Source organism: Bombina bombina, chromosome 5 (assembly GCF_027579735.1).
Source record: "Bombina bombina isolate aBomBom1 chromosome 5, aBomBom1.pri, whole genome shotgun sequence".
Taxonomy (NCBI): Eukaryota; Metazoa; Chordata; class Amphibia; order Anura; family Bombinatoridae; genus Bombina; species Bombina bombina.
Window position 1 is genome coordinate 1,135,479,760 of NC_069503.1, and position 22,752 is coordinate 1,135,502,511.

Here is a 22,752-nt window from a genome sequence, read left to right on the forward strand (position 1 = left end):
CTGGATCATGCAGGAAGAAGCTGGATGTCTGTGTCTGTAATTTTTGCTGCACAAAAAAACCCCTCCCACTCATATTACAACAGTGGAAAGTCAGGAAACTGTTACTAGGCAGAATTCAAGCCAGCCATGTGGAAAAAAAACTAGGCCCCAATAAGTTTTATCACCAAACATATATAAAAACGATTAAACATGCCAGCAAACGTTTTATATTACATTTTTATAAGAGTATGTATCTCTATTAATAAGCCTGATACCAGTAGCTCTCACTGCATTTAAGGCTTTACTTACATTAGTTCAGTATCAGCAGCATTTTCTAGCAAATTCCATCCCTAGAAATATATTAACTGCACATACCTTATTGCAGGAAAACCTGCACGCCATTCCCTCTCTGAAGTTACCTCACTCCTCAGAATATGTGAGAACAGCCATGGATCTTAGTTACTTCTGCTAAGATCATAGAAAACGCAGGCAGATTCTTCTTCTAAATACTGCCTGAGAAACAGTACACTCCGGTACCATTTAAAAATAACAAACTTTTGATTGAAGAATAAACTAAGTATAAAACACCACACTCCTCTTACGACCTCCATCTTGGTTGAGGCTTGCAAGAGAATGACTGGATATAACAGTTAGGGGAAGAGCTATATAGCAGCTCTGCTGTGGGTGATCCTCTTGCAACTTCCTGTTGGGAAGGAGAATATCCCACAAGTAATGGATGATCCGTGGACTGGATACACTTAACAAGAGAAAAAAACACTACAGTAATTCATCACTCAGTGTTTCTTTAATGATTCAGAGAGAATAGGCAATTGTAAAACAACTTTCCACTTTACTTACATTATCTAATTTGTTTAGTTCTCATGATATCCTTTGTTGAAAAGCTAGGTCGGCTCAGGAGCTGCCGATTGGTGAATGCACACACATATATATATATATATATATATATACACACACACATCATGCTATTGGCTTACCCATGTGCATTGCCTTTTACCCCAACAAAAGGATACCAAGAGAATGAAACAAATGAGTTAATAGAAGTTAATTGCAAAGTTGCTTAAAACCGTATGCTCTATCTCAACAATGAAAGAAAAAAAAATTGAGTTGCATTTCCCTTTACAGCAGTGCATTTTGATTTTAAAGCATAAGTTTTGTGAAATAGACCAGTGGCTGATAAGCACAAATGCCACAAGGTGGCCAGTGACAAGTCTTTTTAGCATGAACATATTTGTTTGAAACATTGTCCCAGGACTAAATAAAACAACTTTTTTGTAAGGGGGTGTGGAGTATAACGAGACGCTAGATCTAGGACATAAACACAAACTATAAGAGGAGAAGGACTTTAGACCCAAAGCTCTCTGGGCTTGTGAGATTCTAGAAGTCATCTCGCCGGTACTGTGAGCCTCTGTTAGCTAAAGGGAGTTTTTATGTTGATAACAGAGGGGTGTCCCTGAATAATAGTAAGTGAAGCAGATGCCTAAAAAATCATAAAATCACATTAAACAATGAAATTTATGCTTACCTGATAAATTTGTTTCTTTCTTGACACGGTGAGTCCACGGATCATAATAATTACTATTGGGGAATATCACTCCTGACCAGCAGGAGGAGGCAAAGAGCACCACATCAAAGCTGTTAAATTGAAGGTAAAACTTTGATGAATGAAAACCCGTTTTTTAAAATACTATTAAAAAACAGGGGCACTTTCATTCATCAAAGTTTAGAAGGCAGCCGTTTTGATTAAAAACTTACCTTTGTTTTTTCACAGCCAGAGCAGCTCCCCCCACCTGGAGATCCTCTCTTCACACATCATCAATGACTAATCCAGCTTCCTCCAATCACGGCATGGCCTCAGGCAATGACTCGCCTGGAGGGAAAGCCGTAATTGGAAGAAATTGGATTAGTCATTGACGACGTGTGAAGAGAGGATCTCTGGGTGGGGGAAGCTGCTCTGACTGTGCAAAGAAGAGAGGTAAGTTTTTAATTAAAATGCTGCTTTGTAAACTTTGATGAATGAAAGTACCCCTGTTTTCAATAGTATTTTTTCATTTTCTTTCTAATGACAAGGTGAGTCCACGGATCATCATAATTACTATTGGAATCAATACCCAAGCTAGAGGACACAGATGATAAGGGAGGGACAAGACAGTTTAGGCTAAACAGAAGGCATCACTGCTTGAAGAACCTTTCTCCCCAAAACAGCCTCAGCTGAAGCAAAAGTATCAAAGTTGTAAAATTTAGAAAAAGTGTGTAAAGATGACCAAGTGGCAGCCTTGCAAATCTGATCTACAAAAGCTCCATTTTTGAAAGCCCAAGTAGAAGAAACAGCCCTCGTGGAATGAGCCATGAGTTTCTCAGGAGGCTGCTGACCAGCAGTCTCATATGCCAAGCGAATAACGCTCCTCAACCAACAAGAAAGAGAAGCAGCGTAGCTTTCTGACCTTTATGCTTCCCAGAAAAAAAAAAAACAAATAAAGAAGAAGAAAATCCTTAGTCGCCTGCAAATAATATTTCAATGCACAAACTACATCCAGATTGTGCAACAAACGTTCCTTATGAGAAGGATTAGGACACAACAAAGGAACAACAATCTCCTGATTAATATTTTTATCAGAAACAACCTTGGGAAGAAAACCTAGTGCAGTACGTAGTACTACCTTATCAGAATGAAAAATAAGGAAAGGAGACTCACACTGCAGCGCAGAAAGCTCTGAAAGTTTTCGAGCCGAAGAGATAGCAACCAAAAATAAAACCTTCCAGGTTAACAACTTAAAATCCAAAGAATGCATAGGCTCAAACAGAGCCTGTTGAAGAACTCTAAGAACTAAATTAAGAATCCAAGGAGGAGTCACAAACTTAACCATAGGCCGGATTCTAACCAAAGCCTGACAAAAAGACTGAACGTCTGGAACATCCGCCAGACGTCTGTGCAACAAAATAGATAAAGCACCCTTCAGGGTACTAGGAGATAAACCCTTCTCCAGACCCTCCTGGAGAAAAGACAAAATCCTCAGAATCCTGACTCTACTCCAAGAGTAGCCTCTGTATACACACCAATACAGATATTTACGCCATATCTTATAATAGATCTTTCTAGTCACAGGCTTATGCGCCTAAAACATAGTCTCAATAACCGCCTCAGAAAAACCATGCTTGGATAAAATCAAGCGTTCAATCTCCAAGCAGTCAGCTACAGAAAACAAAATTTGGGTGAAGGAAGGGCCCCTGAAGTAGAAGGTCCTTCCTTAACGGAACACTCCAAGGTGGAGAGGATGACATCTCCACCAGATCTGCATACCAGATCCTGCGAGGCCACGCTGGCGCAATGAGAATCACCAACGCCCTCTCTTGTCTGATGTGAGCAATAACCCGAGGAAGAAGGGCAAACGGAGGAAACACATATGCCAGACTGAACATCTAAGGAACTGCTAGCGCATCTATCAGTACAGCCTGAGGATCCCTTGACCTCGACCCGTACTTCGGAAGCTTGGCATTCTGCCGAGATGCCATGAGATCCAACTCTGGCTCTTCTCACTTGAGAATCAAGCTGGAATACACCTCCGGATGAAGTTCCCACTCCCCCGGGTGAAATGTCTGTCTGCTCAGAAAATCCGCTTCCCAATTGTCCACCCCTGGAATGTGGATCGCAGATAGACAACAATTGTGAGCCTTCGCCCACTGCATAATCATGGCTACCTCTGTCATGGCCAGGGAATTCCAAGTTCCTTCCTGATGGTTAAAGTAAGCCACTGACGTAATGTTGTCCGACTGAAACCTGATAAACTGGGTTGAAGCTAACTGAGGCCAGGCCAGAAGAGCATTGAAGATAGCCCTCAGCTCTAAGATATTTATGGGAAGAACCAATTCCTCCGGGGTCCAGAGACCCTGAGCCTTCAGCGAATCCCAGACAGCTCCCCAACCCAGCAGACTGGCATCCATGGTCACGATCACCCAGGTAGGCCTGCGAAAACAGGTTCCCTGGGAGAGAAGATCTTGAGACAACCTCCACGGAAGAGAATCTCTTGCAGCCTGATCTAAAACAATCTTTGGAGACAGATCCGTATAATCCCCGTTTCATTGTCTGAGCATGCATAACTGCAGAGGTCTGAGATGAAACCGAACAAACGGAATGATGTCCATGACTGAAACCATCAGACCAATAACTTCCATACACTGGGGCACCGACGGCCGAGGAGAGGACTGAAGAGCAAGGCATGAATTGAGCATTTTTTATTTCATTGCTTCTGTCAGAAAAATCTTCATTTCTAGAGAATCTTTAATGGTTCACAAAAATACCACCCTTGTAGCCGGAATCAAGGAACTTTTTCCTAAATTCACCTTCCAACTGTGGGAGCGCAGAAAAGACAACAACTAAGTGTGGGAGCTTGCTTGTTGAAAAGATGGTGCCTGAACTAGAATATCGTCCAGATAGTGTGCTACCGCAACCCCCTGAAGTCTGAGCACTGCCAGTAACGCACCCAGGACCTTTGAGAACACCCTGGGAGCTGTTGCAATACCAAAAGGAAGAGCCACAAACTGAAAGTACTTGTCTAGAAAAAGCAAACCTCAGAAACTTGTGTTGATCTTTGTGAAAGGGAATATGTAGATATGCATCCTTTAAATCTACTGTAGTCATGAATTGACCCTCTTGAACCAGAGAAAGAATTGACTGAATAGTTTCCATCTTAAAAGATGGAACGCTGAGAAATTTCTTTATATATTTGAGATCTAGGATGGGTCTGAAAGTTCCCTCCTTTTTGGGAACGATAAACAGATTAAAATAGAACCCTAGTCCCTGCTCCAGAACAGGAACGGGAACAATCACTCCCATGTCGGAAAGATCCTGAACGCAACTTAAGAATGCCTCTCTTTTTATCTGGACTACAGATAACCTGGAAAGAAGAAACCTGCCCCTGGGAGGAAAAGTCAAACTCCAGTTTGTATTCCTGGGACACAATATCTATCACCCAAGGATCTGGAACATCTCAAACCCAGGCTTGGGCGAAAAAAGAAAGCCTGCCCCCCCACACGATCCATTCCTGGATCAGGGGCAGACCCTTCATTCTGACTGAGTCAGCAGCAGGCTTCTTGGATTGCTTCCCCTTGCTCCAGGACTGATTGGACTTCCAAGAGCATTTGGACTGATCCTGCTTGGAGGAGGAAGACTTACCAGAGAAGTTACGAAAGGAACGAAAATTACTCTGATGACCCTTCTGTTTATTTCTCTTATCCTGAGGGAGAGAATGACCTTTCCCTCCCGTAATATCAGAAATAATCTCAGCCAACCCCGGCCCAAACAAGGTCTTACCCTTGTAAAGGAATGGATAAAAGCTTAGATTTAGATGATACATCCGCAGACCAGGACTTTAACCATAAAGCCCTGTGCGCCAGAACAGCAAACCCAGAAATCTTTGCTCTCAACTTGATGACCTTTAAAGAAGCATCCGCAATAAAAGAATTAGCCAATTTTAAAGCCCTATTTCTATCCTGAATTTCCTCAAGAGGAGTATCCTGCTGAATAGAATCAGACAACGCATCAAACCAATATGAAGCCGCACTGGTAATTGTAGCAATACACACAGCAGGCTGCCATTGGAAGCCCTAGTGAACATACATCCTCTTAAGCAAAGCCTCCAACTTTTTATCCATGGGATCCTTGAAAGAACAACTATCATCAATAGGAATAGTGGTCCTCTTGGCCAAACCTTAGGAATCGTCTGCCGAGATTCCTTAATAGAATCCGCAATAGGAAACATTTTCCTAAAAATAGGCGAAGGGGAAAAAGGAATTCCGGGCTTCTCCCATTCCCGTGTAATGATCTGAGACATGATCTGGAACAGGAAAAACTTTCGCCACGGAAGGAACCTCAAAAAACTTAAGTTTACTAGCCTTCTTGGGAATAACTATGACCGTCGAATCAGAGTCATCCAAGGTAGCCAAAACTTCCCTGAGTAACAAACGGAGGTGCTCCAGCTTAAATCTGAAAGAAACAACCTCAGAATCAGCAGAAGGAATTACACTATCAGAGTCTGAAATTTCCCCCTCAGACGCCACAGAAGTATTTTCCTCCTCAGACGTATGGGAAGAAACATTTGACATAACTGCAACAGAGTCAAAAACCTTATACTTCCTTTTGCGCTTCCCCTGCAACACAGGAAAAGCAAACAAAGTCTCAGATACAGCAGAGGATATGTGAGTAGCCATATCCTGCAATGAAAAAAACAACCTGAGATGAACCGCAGGGCACAGCATGAGAAGAAGATAGAGATTGGGATGACTAGGGAGAAAGCTGTGGTATAGCTTGAACAGGAGACTCCTGAACAACATTCTCCTTAGAAAATGAAGGCTCTGAATCAAAAAGCCTATCCCTTTAATGTAAAGTTATCTCTATACATGAGGAACAGAAAGGAATAGGTGCCTCCACATTAGCATCTAGACATAAAGTGCAAGTAATATCTTGCAGGTCCTCTTGATCCATCCTTAGCACAAAAAAATTATTATACTAATAAAAAAATAAAAAAAACTGCAGCAACAAAAAAAATAACATTACTGTTACTTTAAGAAAAAAACGTTAAACATAAAATTACGCACAGAAAATAAAACTAGACCCCTGCAGCACCTCTACACCTCAACAAGCCTTGCTGAGGTGCTTACCTGACCTCCCACGGACCATAGCAATAAACAACGTAGCCAAAGATAATCCGGACTTCCCACTGCTAACACCCGCTCTCCGGACTGACCACACATGCACGCACTGGAAAAGGAGCAGACAGTGAAACACTTCCTATACCCAGAAGGAATAAGAAAAGCACGTGCAAAACTCGCGTAGAAGAAAACTCAGCCCATTGTGGGCGTATGCAAACACCTCCCAGCCGACAAAACTTACAAACAGTCGCCGGGAGAAATAAAAAAGCAAGACTAAACTTCACAAGCAGTCTGCATCTTAAAAATAAACACAGTCCTCCTCTAAAATAAAAATAAACAATAAAGAGTCATACAAGGAGAGTAAAAACACTCCCTAAACAGAGCCACGCTAAAACCAAAAACCTTAACTCAGCAGTGCCCCATAAAAACTGCCACAATATAAAACCTGCACCAACAGGTTCACTATCCCAAAGTTAACCACATAAGTGCCAACCTTTTCTGAACACCATCAGAAAAATAAAAAACAGCACTTACCTCCAGAATAATCTGCACGGCAGCAAGGCAACTCACTAGGTTTGAAAGGCTTCCTTCCTAACATGGACCTGTGGATACAGAAAAAAAGACCACGTAAACATACATAGTCTTTTATCAAAAGGGCAGCAACACAACCTGGGAGGCGCAGAGAGGATTATACCCCCCAAGTTCCCAAATGCTTAAAAGCCACCACTGCTCTACTGAAGAGACTGAAGTGGACTACGGCTAAACCCCCAAAAATATCAGAACAAATCTGTTCTGCTTTAAAAATAACAAACTCTTGATTGAAGAATCAGACACCTAACTTTACCCCTCCTTGCAACTGATACAAGCAAAGAGAATGACTGGGGGCTGTGGGTAAGGGAGTGGTATTTAACAACTTTGCTGTGGTGCTCTTTGCCTCCTCCTGCTGGTCGGGAGTGATATTCCCCAATAGTAATTATGATGATCCGTGGACTCACCGTGTCATTAGAAAGAAAAATCATTAAACTTTTCTTGCAAGAATCCTATTTTTATTGAAAAATTTAAATTCATTTTGAAATTACTTTTAAAAAAAAAACTATTTAAGGTGCACAGTAGAAATCAAAATAATCTGACGCTTCAAAATTGCTGTGAAATTGGCACATGAGAAAAGCAATTGCAGCAGTGAATACAGGAAACCATAAGGGCCTGAATAAGATACTGTCCAGAGGAATCAACGGAGGCCAATTTCACATGAGAGGACAATAACCCCTATGATCACACTACAAATGTGCTTATGGCAAAGCATTGGGTGGCCTAAATTAAAGGGAAATAAAACCCAGAATGTTTCTTTTGCAATTTAAAAAAAAGTTTCAAATTTACTTTGTTACTATTATCAAATTTGCTTTGTTCCCCTGGTATTCTTGGTTGAGGAGCACTACATGGCAGGAAATGGATAACATTCTTGCAAATCTACTGCCATATAGTGCTCCTCACCTGGGAGGGCTCCTGATTTTATGTCCCTGCTTTTTAATAAAGATACCAAGAGAACAAAGAAAAATTCATAATAGAAGTAAATTAGAACATTGTTAAAATTGTTTTCTCTTTTTTAAATCACAAAATAATTTGTGGGGGGTTCATATCCCTTTAACACTGTTGTGTTACAGTTTGTTTCCGTTATGGCTAAAGTGTAGATACCTATGTCACCCTCACAAGCAGTAATTTAGCGCACTCTGTGACACTGCATATTTAATAAGATTTACCTACAAACGTTTAGATTTTCCATAAAATACGATCTTTGGTGAAGAATTTTTTTAGGATTTTTGATGCACCTTAATTTTTTGCCGCATATTTTTATGTGAATGGTTCAATTATTTATTTTGTAAGATTTTTATAATACAAATTATATTGTGCACTTTTGTAATGTCTGCATCTCGTCCACATACGAGAATGCTGTAAAAAAAACCTTAGCGAGACGCCCTGTTTTCAGGGTGGCTTTAGATCATTCAACCAGGGAAATAGAAGCACTGGCGAGAATTCATTAATAATCTCACCAGCCCAGAGACCTTTAGATCATAGGGCCCATGGTGCGAAGCCTTTTATCCACTGTTACTAAAACCAGCGTGTTGTACAGAAGCTAGGTGTTTGTTTCGTATCACATAAAACACATAAAGTTGATCCCACCTTGCTCATAAAGAGCCAAAACCTCTTACCTTGAGTTGCTTCTCCTCCTGATGATTTTGGTCCGACTTTTCACTTTGTAATTGGAATGTGTAGAATCTCTGTATATCGCCTTTAGCCCTGTAACATGGGCAACCTGTGTGTCTGTGCTTTGTGGCCCCTTAGCTTTTCTTTCTGTGGAACCGTCGCCTGACAAATAGGCAGAATTAGAGGGCGTCTGGCCAACGTGCTCTGCTTTCCACTTGTACTTATTTTTGGGTGTTACAGTTTTTGGTTGTGGCGTTTGTTTTTTCCCTTTAGAAATCACAGAACCAGCTGGAGATCGCACTCCCTGTGCTTGTGCACTTCCAAGTTTCTTTGCATTTGGGCTGATTTTCTTACCAGTCAAGTTGGTTTTAGCTGGGTTTGCCACCCAAGTGTATGTTGTTTTCTGACCTCTAGTGATTTTAGCTGGCGTTACCAGAGGTGTGGTACCTTTTTGTGCATTGCGAATTTTGTGGACTGTCACAAGTCTCTCCTTTGAAGTACCAGCTTGGGGATTTTCCAGGGCAGAATTTGAAGCTTCTGGGAAAGTGGACCTTGTTTGATGGGGAAGTGTCACTGAAGTAACACTTTTTACAGTTGATCCTTGGGGTTTCAGGTCCTTGGGCGACCAATGCATTTTTTGATGAAGGGAGGAAGGAGAATTCTTTTTTGGAACTAACTTCACAGTAGATCCTTGAATTGCAGCTTGTGCATCTTGGGATGACCAGTGCATTTTTTGTTGATGGGAAGGAGGAGGATTATTTTTTGGAACTAACTTCACAGTAGATTCTTGATCGCCAGTTTTTGTATCTTGTGATGACCAGTGCAATTTTTGATGATGGGAGAAAGAAGAATTCTTTTTTGAAACTATCTTCACAGTAGTTCCTTGAATTGCAGTTTGTGTATCTTGGGATGACCAGTGCGTTTTCTGATGATTAAGAGGTAGTGGGCTCTTCTTTGACACAATCTTCTGTTCACATTTAACGTCAGCTCTTTGTGCTGGAGAAGTGGATCTGATCTGTGCAGACGTGGAAAGAGCTACATGGGACGAATAATCTTTCAGTTGCGTGTGCCTGTTGCCTTCTACCGCTGATATGGGGGGTTTTGACACAAGAAAAGTATTAACTTTCCTGTACTGTGAAGATTTTTCAGGAACTTTTTGGTTTCCCAATATTACAGCTGGCAAGGTGTTAACATTCAATTGTGGCTTCTGTACACCCTGAGATATAGGGTGGGTAGGCAGTCCTGTTATTGCAGCATTGCTTCCCGTTTTCCCACTAGAGGTGGTGGCAACAGAGTTTATTTGCTCAGTGTTATTAGAAACCCTATTCACCAGAGAGTATTTTTTTCTCCATGTGTTACCCTGATTTGGTGGTTGGAAGCGAGGCCCAGTACACTGGAACCCTCTTTGGGATGGTCCACCATGGAAAGCCCCTCTGGGCCGGAACGTAGGCTGTGCTGGATTCTGCCATCTTGAATTTGCTGTAATGGATGATATTGCTCTATTGCCATGTACAATCTTGTGATTATGAATTAGATCTGTGAGGGAAAAGAGAACAATATGTAACAGGTGAAAAACCACTTCACAAAAATAAATAAAAATGCCAAAGCTTTGTTGCTGTTATTACTGCCGTCAGGGCCGCCACTAGAAATTTTGGGGCCCCTGACTTAACCATTGATCAGGGCTCCCCCCCTCCTTTGACATGTGCAATTTTTGACCAAGTGACTAAAACGTATATGCACCTTATTCTTAAGTGTCTATTTAAACTTGGAAATGTTGTAAAGGTAGTAACATACACAAACACAGACACACTCATACACTGAAACACACTCACACATAAGGATTCACATATAGACACTCTAGCAGACATGCAAAGAAACACACTCAGACAGACACCCAAACAGACACTCAGCACTTGTTTACATTGACCTGACAAGTAATGAGGTAAACTACAATTTTGTAAAAGAAAAAGGAGATTTAGAAAACAAAATATGGATTTCTGATTATCTTTTTGTAAAGGAAGATGCCAACTAAATGATGACAACAGCATGCAGTGGCTGAAAGGAAGGGTAGGGCCCTGAACTGCCTATACAATAATTTAAAGATTAAATGGTGGATTGGTGACTTCCGGAAAAGGTCTCAGTCTCAAAGTCTGTAGAAAGATGTGAATAATCAGTAGTAAGGTCAAAATGTCCTAAAATGGAACAGACAATGGACACACACACACAAACTTGCACATACACCCAAGGAAGCACCGACAGAGACAGCCTTAGAAAACACACAAAGACATACACACACAGACAACCACATAAAACACAGAAAGACATACATACACACACCCTCACTGAGACATCCACAGAAAACACACAAAGACATTCACACACCCTCACAGAGACACCCACAGAAAACACACACACTCACAGAGACATCCACAGAAAACACAGACATACATACATACACACACACCCTCACAGAGACATCCACAGAAAACACAGACATACACACCCACCCTCACAGAGGCATCCAGAGAAAATACACAAAGACAAACATACACACACCCTCACAGAGACACTCAGAAAAAGCTCAAAGACATAGGCACACACCCTCACAGACATCCACAGAAAATGCACAAAGACATACACACCCACCCTCACAGAGAGACCCACAGAAAAAAAATACATACACACTCATAGACACACAAACCAAAACACAAAGACATAAACCCAGACACCCACAGAAACACTCACAGGAGGAAACATTTATGCACCTTGTATCCCCTAAATCAACAGTGTGTGACATGCATGATAAAAAATTGCAGAAATTAAGAGATCACTTTTTAAAGAATCATATTTGTAAATGTGCAAACAAAAATAATTCTGTGAATTCAAAATTGACTCAGGCACACACTGTACAAACAAAGTGCCAAGTCTGTCTCACACTGTGCATAGTGGTTTAGTGCACACTCAGAAATCCTCTCAAATGCTAATACTTTACTCCTTGTAATAACATTTCCCATGCTCAATTAGCACTCTGCTGTAGTACCCACTGGTGGCTGCCAAAATAAATAAAAAAAAATTAAAAAAAAAAAATATATATATATATATATATATATTTTTTTTTTTTTAGTTCTTGTCTCATGGGGCCCCCCTGGCCCATTGGGCCCCTGACAGGAGTCACCCCTGTCACCCCCTGATGGCAGCCCTGACTGCCGTTATTGCCAAACCCAATCAAAAAGTTTGTTAAATTGTAACTTCCCATTCTGTAAACATTAAATATTACATTTACTGCATCGGATAATGTCCAATAGTCACAACACGTTTTTTTCCCAATAGAATTGAGTTCTATATATAAAAAAATAAAAATGCAAGAATGCCTGGGAAATGTGTACGGATATCCTGAGCATTGTTCTTCATAAAGGAATGTGAGATACCTGCTGTCAATATACATGTCTTATTAATTTTACTCCATAAGTAAATGCATCATTTTGAGGCAATAATCACTAAATATTTTTGCCGTTGGTCAGAAAAACTCAATGTGTATTGATGCCCATTTCTGCAATATACTTCCAATAGCAGAAATGTTTCTAGTAAAATGTATTGCTATTTTTCGAGCAACACTGCCCCTTACTATATATCTGCCCATACTCCCCAAAGCAGTTCCTCCGCTCTGCCTAAGACCTACTTCTCTCCTCATCTCTCATTACTTCCTCACACTCTCGTCTGCAAGACTTGTCTTGATCTGCACCTATCATATGGATTTCCTTGCCTCGCTCAGTCAGAATTTCCTCTAGTCTAAGAAATGTCATGTGTTCCTCAAAACATATTTATACAAGGATAAGTACAACTTACGTTAAGATGTCTCTACTACATATGTCTCTCTTACCCTCAACGTCCTCATGTAATTGTTATATCCCGATGGTCACTTTATGTAAAGAGGGTTTACAGCTTACAGTGACTCAAGGGCAGGGCCCGCTACCCTTATGGTTAATGTAATTGTCTTCTGATTAATGTACTCCTTAACTGTATACTTAATGTTACAGCACTGCATAATATGTTGGCACTTTATAAAGAAATTATCATTATTTTTCAGAAGCATACGCACATATGCTTTGAGGGCCGTGAACCAGTATTTAACCTCAGAGAGCTGGCAGAGGTGTGCATTATGTCAGTGAAGAAAAAATGTTTTTTTACAAGCCAATGCTGACTCTCTGAAAAGGTGAGGTGTTAGAATGCTGGTGCATGGGCATTTACAGCATGTGTGTGTCACTGAAAAACATGAATAGCAAAAATGCTTCTATTTAGAGAAGGAATGCTTTAAAGAATGTCTGTTTTATGCTTTAGGGGGACCTAAGACTGCATTTTGGTTATTTCACAAGTATGGTAAGCAATCTGAATATTTAAATCCATTTTCTTATTTTGTTTTTCAGTATAAACAATTTCTTTTTAAACATGGTTTATTTTGTAAAAAGATGTGAAGGAAAAAAGATCTTTAAATTTAACTTGAAACTAATACAGCTGTATAGTTCCTGCTCATGCCCATTGGCTGATACGTATTTCCTGCTCATGCCCATTGGCTGATACGTATTTCCTGCTCATGCCCATTGGCTGATATGTACTTCCTGCTCATGCCCATTGGCTGATGTGTACTGCCTGCTGATGCCCATTGGCTGATGTGTACTGCCTGCTGATGCCCATTGGCTGATGTGTACTGCCTGCTGATGCCCATTGGCTGATGTGTACTTCCTGCTGATGCCCATAGGCTGACGTGTACTTCCTGCTGATGCCCATAGGCTGACGTGTACTTCCTGCTGATGCCCATAGGCTGATGTGTACTTCCTGCTAATGCCTATCGGCTGACACATACTTCCTGCTGATGCCCATTGGCTGACATACTTCCTGATGCCCATTGGCTGACACATACTTCTTGCTAATGCCTATCGGCTGACACATACTTCCTGCTGATGCCCATTGGCTGACACATACTTCCTGATGCCCATTGGCTGACACATACTTCCTGCTGATGCCCATTGGCTGACACATACTTCCTGCTGATGCCCATTGGCTGACACATACTTCCTGCTGATGCCCATAGGCTGATACATACTCCCTGCTGATGCCCATAGGCTGATACATACTTCCTGCTAATCCCCATTGGCTTACAGTTGCAAGAAAAAGTATGTGAACCCTTTGGAATGATATGGATTTCTGCATAAATTGGTCATAAAATGTGATCTGATCATCATCTAAGTCACGACAATTGACAATCACAGTCTGCTTAAACTAAACTAATAACACAAAAATAATTAACTGTTGCCATGTTTTTATTGAACACACCATGTAAACATTCACAGTGCAGGTGGAAAAAGTATGTGAACCCCTAGACTAATGACATCTCCAAGAGCTAATTGGAGTGAGATGTCAGCTAAATGCAGTACAATCAATGAGATGAGATTGGAGGTGTTGGTTACAGCTGCCCTGCCCTATAAAAAACACACACCAGTTCTGGGTTTTCTTTTCACAAGAAGCATTGCCTGATGTGAATGATGCCTCGCACAAAAGAGCTCTCAGAAGACCTACGATTAAGAATTGTTGACTTGCATAAAGCTGGAAAGGGTTATAAAAGTATCTCCAAAAGCCTTGCTGTTCATCAGTCCACGGTAAGACAAATTGTCTATAAATGGAGAAAGTTCAACACTGCTGCTACTCTCCCTAGAAGTGGCCGTCCTGTAAAGAGGACTGCAAGAGCACAGCGCAGACTGCTCAATGAGGTGAAGAAGAATCCTAGAGTATCAGCTAAAGACTTACAAAAGTCACTGGCAAATGCTAACATCCCTGTTAGCGAATCTACAATACGTAAAACACTAAACAAGAATGGATTTCATGGGAGGATACCACAGAGGAAGCCACTGCTGTCCAAACAAAACATTGCTGCACGTTTACAGTTTGCACAAGAGCACCTGGATGTTCCACAGCGGTACTGGCAAAATATTCTGTGGACAGATGAAACCAAAGTTGAGTTGTTTGGAAGAAACACACAACACTATGTGTGGCGAAAAAGAGGCACAGCACACCAACATCAAAACCTCATCCCAACTGTGAAGTATGGTGGTGGGGGCATCATGGTTTGGGGCTGCTTTGCTGCATCAGGGCCTGGACGGATTGCTATCATCGAAGGAAAAATGAATTCCCAAGTTTATCAAGACATTTTGCAGGAGAACTTAAGGCCATCTGTCTACCACCTGAAGCTCAACAGAAGATGGGTGTTGCAACAGGACAATGACCGAAAGCATAGAAGTAAATCAACAACAGAATGGCTTAAACAGAAGAAAATACGCCTTCTGAAGTGGCTCAGTCAGAGTCCCGACCTCAACCCGATTGAGATGCTGTGGCATGACCTCAAGAAAGCGATTCACACCAGACATCCCAAGAATATTGCTGAACTGAAACAGTTCTCTAAAGAGGAATGGTCAAGAATTACTCCTGACCGTTGTGCACGTCTAATCTGCAACTACAGGAAACGTTTGGTTGAAGTTATTGCTGCCAAAGGAGGTTCAACCAGTTATTATTAAATCCAAGGGTTCACATACTTTTTCCACCTGCACTGTGAATGTTTACATGGTGTGTTCAATAAAAACATGGCAACATTTAATTCTTTGTGTGTTATTAGTTTAAGCAGACTGTGATTGTCTATTGTTGTGACTTAGATGATGATCAGATCACATTTTATGACCAATTTGTGTAGAAATCCATATTATTCCAAAGGGTTCACATACTTTTTCTTGCAACTGTATACTTACTTTGTGCTCATGCCTGTTGGTTGACACGTACTTCCTGCTGACACATACTGTACTTCCTGCTAATGTCCATTGGCTGATACGTACTCCCTGCTAATGTCCATTGGCTGATACGTACTCCCTGATTATCTTCATTTGGTTGATCATGAGCGTGTTTACCTATATACCAATGAGCCTCAGCAGGACGTACACAACTGATACTAATGTACTAGTTTAAATTTGAATGGCTTTTACAACAAATATATTTTAGGCTCTATATTTAAATGCTACTCTTTTATACACATTATAAAAATGACACTGTCTCTTCGGAATTTATACTGCTATATTCTACACAGTGATTGGCTGCACACTATATTGACCCATTTATAAATGTACCGAATTGGCCTCAGGAGAGAAAAAGACCTAGGTTACAATATGGCGGCACACATCGCTTTATGGACACAAACTTTGCACTTAGTTTTTCAATATTTAAATTAGTTTTTCAATATTTTTTTAAGAATTTTAAAAAAAACACATCTGCATCTCATTCTCAAGCTAATTCTCTGAAAACCTTATTCTACCTAAATATTTATTTAATGCTTATTGTCCCTTCAGGATAGTCAGGGCTCGACAAACCCAGGAGCCAGGGAACCATTGGCTCCTAGAATTTTACCCCTGACTCCTAACTTTTTGGATTATTCTCCTTTATCTATATTAAAATATTACTGTCTAGTTCCTAATAGTGGGTCTGGCTTCTAAATTTTTAGCATACAGATTTGTCGACCCCGGGTCTAAGCGTTCTGATGTCATCCATCTTTGGCAAGTGTCATAGTAATGAGAACTTGGAAATTGTTCAGGTAAAAAATAAATCTCCAGGGAAAATGATTTGATTAGAGATACTGAATATACACACTTTTTCTTGAGCTGTATAGGCCCAAGGAAAAACATGCTGTGATCTGCAATGTAATTGCAGAAAATGCATCATGCCTGCAGAAAGAACAGGTCACATGCAGGATCTGTTAATGCTTTCACTTTGCAGTGCTGCATCAGTCTGTTCTCTTCAAACAGTGCTGTGCTCTGGTTGTACTGTGTAAATTTTCCTTAACACAGCCCAAGTGAAGCACTGTATGAAGAGAACAGTTAAATAGAGGAGTGCTGTGTGCTTATGACAACTCGTTTTTATCATGCAGAGGCTTCGCCAATCAGATGCTGTTTTTTTGCAAACCCCGCACTACAAGCCAGGTGAATAGTGGTGACCTAGTGGGCGGCACAACCAAACCTTCAATGGGAGGTGTAGTCATAAAAGGGTGGAGTCACTGTAGCTGCAAGGGAGCTTGTTGGGGGATGTATTTCAAACCCCTCAATCTCCATTAGCAGCTACAGATGACCAAGACTCCTTGATGGAAATATAATTGCCAAATATTTCAAATGGATAGAGTCTTGAAAAGCATCAAGTCTATTTATCGCTTGACAAAACAAATTTGCTTTTATTTCAATTGTGGTTTATGGCTCGCCTCTAGTTTTTATTACAACCCTCAAAAGCCTGTATCAACCCCTCGTGCAACTTTAAATACCCTTGAAACCAATTTGGTAATATACACAAATAACCTATTTATAGATAGGTGCAAAAAGAAAATGCTGGTAGCACAAAAAGCACTATGTGCACATTAAAATATAACATTTATTGATAGTTAAATAAAAGACAGCTGTATTGTACTTGGAAAAATGCTGCCATGTAACAATTAACAATTCTCTGCTGGGCAGCCAACAGTTAATATTCAACAGAATGTTTGTACTGCTACTCGAAAAAGGTTGTATCTTAGGATAAGTGAAATAGGTTTATAAAGTATGCGGGTAGAGTGATAATATACGTGAAAATCACTTCAAGCTCAGATTTCAATGATTGAGTAACAATAATAGGTTTAGACTAACGTCTTCTATTGGTTTCATTGCTGAGCGGTGAAGAGTAACTATCTAGTTTACCCTTAGTAAAATATCTTAGATCCCACAACACATTTTTGGACGAACAAACATAAAAATTTTAGGCTGGACACAAACCGAGCAGAGAGCTCATTAAAAAACACACACACACAGAGAACCCCTGACGCGGTCGCATTTCATATTATGCTTCCTCAGAAGGGGTGTGCCGGGTCACAAGTTGATGATATTTAAGTAAAAAACATGCCTACTAAGAGGTTAGAACGTATCCAAAGCCGTGATTGGCTTATACCTTGTTGTATTCTACCAATCAAAAGTGTGCTGCTATTATCGTCATGTCCAATATTCATGTTAAGAGAACATGCACGCCTCCAGTGATGTTGGGACTGGAGAGCAATTTTGATTGGCTGTTTGAATATGAGGGATGATCAGATCTGATAGCTATATTTGTATACACAGTGTGTTTACCGGATAGCTGTTATATTATTTTTGTTAATTATCATGTTAGGTAGCACGAACTCAGTGTGTTCTTATATTCAATACGGTTATATTGTGATTTGTAACCAAATGCTAGTGCGATCGCACATGCACAGGGAACTTGCTTGTATAACAGTCGTAAAACATATTTTCATAGTTCAAAGACATTTAGTAATATGATCCCAGTTGTCACCTGCTTATTTTAAATGTTATTTACCAAAATTGTAGAAACAAAAAAAATACTACATTTTTGTTGCAGCCTTTTTACCTGCAATGAAATATAAATATAAATGTATATTCTACATTTGTGTGTGTCATTTACATTTAAATACTATAGTAAGTCATATTTCAGTAAACTGAAAAAACTCTCAAAATCAGTTTAGCAGAGTGGTGTGAAAAAGACATAGCAGAGAAGGGGGTTAATAAACTTTCTAATATAGTTCTATTATTAAAGTATCTATTGGTCTAGTTTTTTTTAAACATACTTCCTTTCCATTAGAGCATACTTAGGTATGATCAAGAGGTTGCACATCTCCAGCACTATATGTTTAAGATTGTTGAAAACACTGCTGCAATATAGTGCTCAAGATGTGTATCTGATCATACCTCGGTATGCTCTCATGAAAAGGAGCCCAAGAAAGTAAAACCAGCTTATTATGAGCTCTGTAGTCAGACACAGAAAGTGAGAGGACTACCAAAGTGACCACGTATAAAGGAATAAAAAAAGACAAGTAGGAAAGAGTTCTAGAAACCCCTTATACACCCACGTGTATAAGGGGTTTCTATGAGTATTAGATAACCGAATATAACATTTAGTAAATTATGACTCACACATTTTTGTTGTTGGAAATGTACTTTATTAACATTGTAATACAAAGATACTTTACATTCTGGTCACTTTTTATACTGTTTTATTGGACATCAAAACTAAATGTAACCATATGATTTATTTGTGTCAGGAATAACATAATTATAGAAATACAGAGAGCAAATAAATAAAAAAAAGAACTTTCATTGCAGGTAAGAAATAGTTCAGCAGAGAAGAGGGTCACGCATATGCCTTAGCCTTCTACATTCTACACAGGGATTGTTTGGTCTCAATATAGGAAATAAGTTGAACCTAGGATCTCTTAAACAACTAATGCAATTTGTAGAAATTCACCTATATATTGTTGTCAGGCTTTGCATTTACTACATGAATTGATCTTTTTTGAAAAACAAAATTTATGCTACTTACCTGATAAATTAATTTATTTCATGGTGCCTATACTCCTGGGATTCCACTCCTGGCCACTAGGAGGAGGTAGATTCCAAAAACTCCAAGAGCACTTAATCCCTCTCACCTCTCTGGTATGCTAGTATACATATAGCCAAGCAAGGAGAAGTAGAAGGTAGGAAAAGACAAAGCAGGGAAAGTGAGATGCAAACCAGTCACCAGAAAAAATATGACATAAATTTAGTGAAAATGGGTGGGACTCATGGATTCTCATCACCATGAAATAAATTAATTTATCAAGAATAACATTTTCTGTTCTTTGATAAGGTGGTGAGAGTCCACAAACCATTACTCCTGGAAACTGATACTCAAGCTGTGGAGTCGACAAGTAATTTTGGGGGGACAAAAACATTTTTCAAAAAAGGCAGGTACCCAATTTCCAGATGCTGCTGCCTGGAGGACTTTCCTACCAAAAGACTGTTTCAGAAGAAACAAAAACTTCAAAGTGGTAGAAATTAGTAAAGGTAGATAAGGATGACCATGGTGCAGCCTTGCACATTTGTTCAATAGAAGCCTCATTTTTAAAAGCCCAGGAAGTGGAACCTGATCTAGTAGAATGGGCTGTAATGCATTTTGGGGGAGACATTCATGACTCCAAGTAAGCTGTGTAAATCAAGAGTTTTAGTCAAGAAACTAAAATAACAGCCGTAATTTTGATTTCCTTTGATCTGTTTAAAAAAGTCTTATTGATACGGAGTTTAAAGGGACATTAAACCAAATTCTTTCTTTCATGATTCAGATAGAGCATGTGATTTTAAACAACCTTCCAATTTACTTCTTTTATCTAATTTCTTTTCTTTTCTTGATATACCTAGGTAGGCTCAGGGGCTGCCGATTGGTGGCTGGACATATATTCCTCATTTTATTGGCTCACTCAATGCATTAACTAGCTCCCAGTAATGCATTGCCGCTTCTTTAACAAAGGATACCAAGAAAACAAATCAAATTTGATAAATTAAGTAAATTGGAACGTTGTTTAAAATTGTATGCTCTATCTGAATCTTGGAAGAAAAATGCTGAGTTTCATGTCTCTTTAAGACTCAAAGGAAAGAGTCTCTGGTCTGAGGAGAAGGCTAACTCTTTGGAACACTGATTTTCCAACCATGTTTGCGAACCAACAACCAAAGACTGTTGGTATGAGATTTTGCTAAACGTAAAGATAGAGCTTGTACCAAGACATCGTCAAGGTGTGGAGCCACCGAAATACCTTCAGCTCTACAGACAAAACAGTTACCAGAACACTTCTCTTGTAAAAAAAATCTGAGAACAGTAGCAGACCAAATGGTAGAGCAACAAACCAAAAATGTTTGTCCTGTAATGCAAATCTCAGGAACTGCTGATGGACTTTGTTGATACGAATATGAAGGTAAGCATCCTTCAAGTCTATCATGGACATATATTATACCTGCAGAATAAGAGGTAAAACAGTCTAAATTTTTTAAATTTTGAAGGTAGGAACCCTGAGAAACTTGGTTCAAATTTTCAAATCCAGAATAGGCCTGAAAAAGGTCCCTTTTTTAAAAAAACAACAACAATAAACAGGTTGGAATAAACCCTGACCATGTTCTGACATAGGAACCAGAACTATTATCCCCATGAGTTCTAGATCCAGAATACATTGAAACAAGAGCATGAGCCCTTACCAGGTTCCTATGGAACATGGGACAGAAGAAACCTTCCCCTGGGAGACTTTGATCTGAAACTCCATGTTCCAAGGATCATGCATTATATATTATGTAATAAATTTGAGCTTTGTCTAGCAGAAAATGGTATACTATTATAAAGTATTACACTGCCCCGACCCAGCTACTTTATGATGCCACCTGGGAGGCAAAATTTCTGTGGAGAACATTAGAACCAATTGTGTATCCTTGAAACACTACGTTTAGAAATTAAGGGTCTTACAGTTTGAGACCCAGCCTTCCAAAAAAAGCAAAATCTGCCCCCTACCAAAAAGCAACCTGAATTGGGGCCGCTTCATCATTCTGACTTTGTAAAGGAAGAAGTCTTTTTTTTTTACTGTGTCGCCTTGTTCTAATTGGAGTTGAACTTCCAGGAGGAACTGGAAGAATCTTGTTTTTGTGAAGAGGACGACAACCTTGAAATGTTACACAGGGAGTTTGAAAGGAACTGCTTATCTGTTCTGATTCAAATGAAGGTTGTCAGAGACTCTTTAGTTCTTACTTGGAGGTATGGTCACCAACATCTAAGAAACAGTTGAGCGCACAAAAACTTTAAATCCTGTGCAACATCTGAAGAACTCCCCTGTGCAGTACAAACAGATGGATGGCCTATTGCTTTAGAGGCAATAGCAGCTTTCGACTGGTTGGAATGCATTAGGACGGTGATCCATACAAGAACTGCAAAGTTGAGCTGCAGGAGAAACAGGCACAAGTTTGGACAGAGGTCTTCCATCTAAAGGAACTACATTTAAAGAAGTTCCAGCAGGCTCCATGTTAATTAGAAAAATTACAGACACATACAATATCAAAGAGACAAAAAGGTAATACATATAGGGCCAGATTATGAGTGGAGCGCATCTACCAAGCTGTGGTTAACTGTTTTGCGAAACAAAACAAGTCATAAAACACAGCACAATTGCATTACAAAGTACACTTACATTTTATATATATATATATATATATATATATATATATATATATATATATATATATATATATAAAAATACACACACACACACCATTGGAACAAATAAAGGAGACTTTCATTCATGAAGTATAAAATACTTCATGATGAAACCCCCTTTATTTGTTCCAGGCGATCGCCACACTGAGCTGCGAAGGCAGCCTACAGGCAGAAAGCTATTTTCCCTACACTAGGATTTACCATCACTTTAAGTAGATTAATCATATTTATGCAATATTCATATTTAATAAAGTGTTATACTGTGTATTTACTGTAAATAGTTCACATTCCAATGTTCTACACAAAGCAGAATATTTTCTATGTATTTATAAATAGATATTCCTAAGTCTATAGATCTGTGTATATATATATATATATATATATATATATATATATATATATATATATATATATATATATAAATAAATAAATAAATAAAGACACACAGAGTAATACAGACTACAAACATAAAAAGTCCCAACAAAAAGAGTACCAGTACTGTCCTATGTATGTAGGTCTCCCTAGTGAATTCCAATCGCACCAGTCCAGTGATATTTGGAGGGAGAAAAGGTTGCATCTTCCGCCTGCAGCCTAATCCCAAAAAGAAATGAAGTCCCCCCTGCGAGCAGGAAATTTTGTTGGAAGAAATCTGGAACAGAAGAGGGAAGGGCGCACAGCAAAGGGAACCTCCTGGTGTAGTATGTCAAAACACTTGCTATTTTTTCTGCAATAAAGTGCCAAATGAAAACTCACGTGCTTTCACCTCAACTGTATGAGGTATAGATAAGACCCAAGGTG

At 39.6% G+C, this 22,752-nt stretch overlaps 1 protein-coding gene across 1 annotated transcript in view; it reads right to left on the bottom strand.

Moving 5' to 3' along the window:
- Window positions 1–22,752, bottom strand: part of ZC3H3 (zinc finger CCCH-type containing 3) — a 909,551-nt gene that overhangs the window by 863,824 nt on the left and 22,975 nt on the right. The window contains exon 2 of the mRNA XM_053715425.1: window positions 8,853–10,383. Within this exon, the coding sequence (XP_053571400.1) occupies window positions 8,853–10,383 (1,531 nt within the window). The remainder of the gene's footprint in view (window positions 1–8,852; window positions 10,384–22,752) is intronic.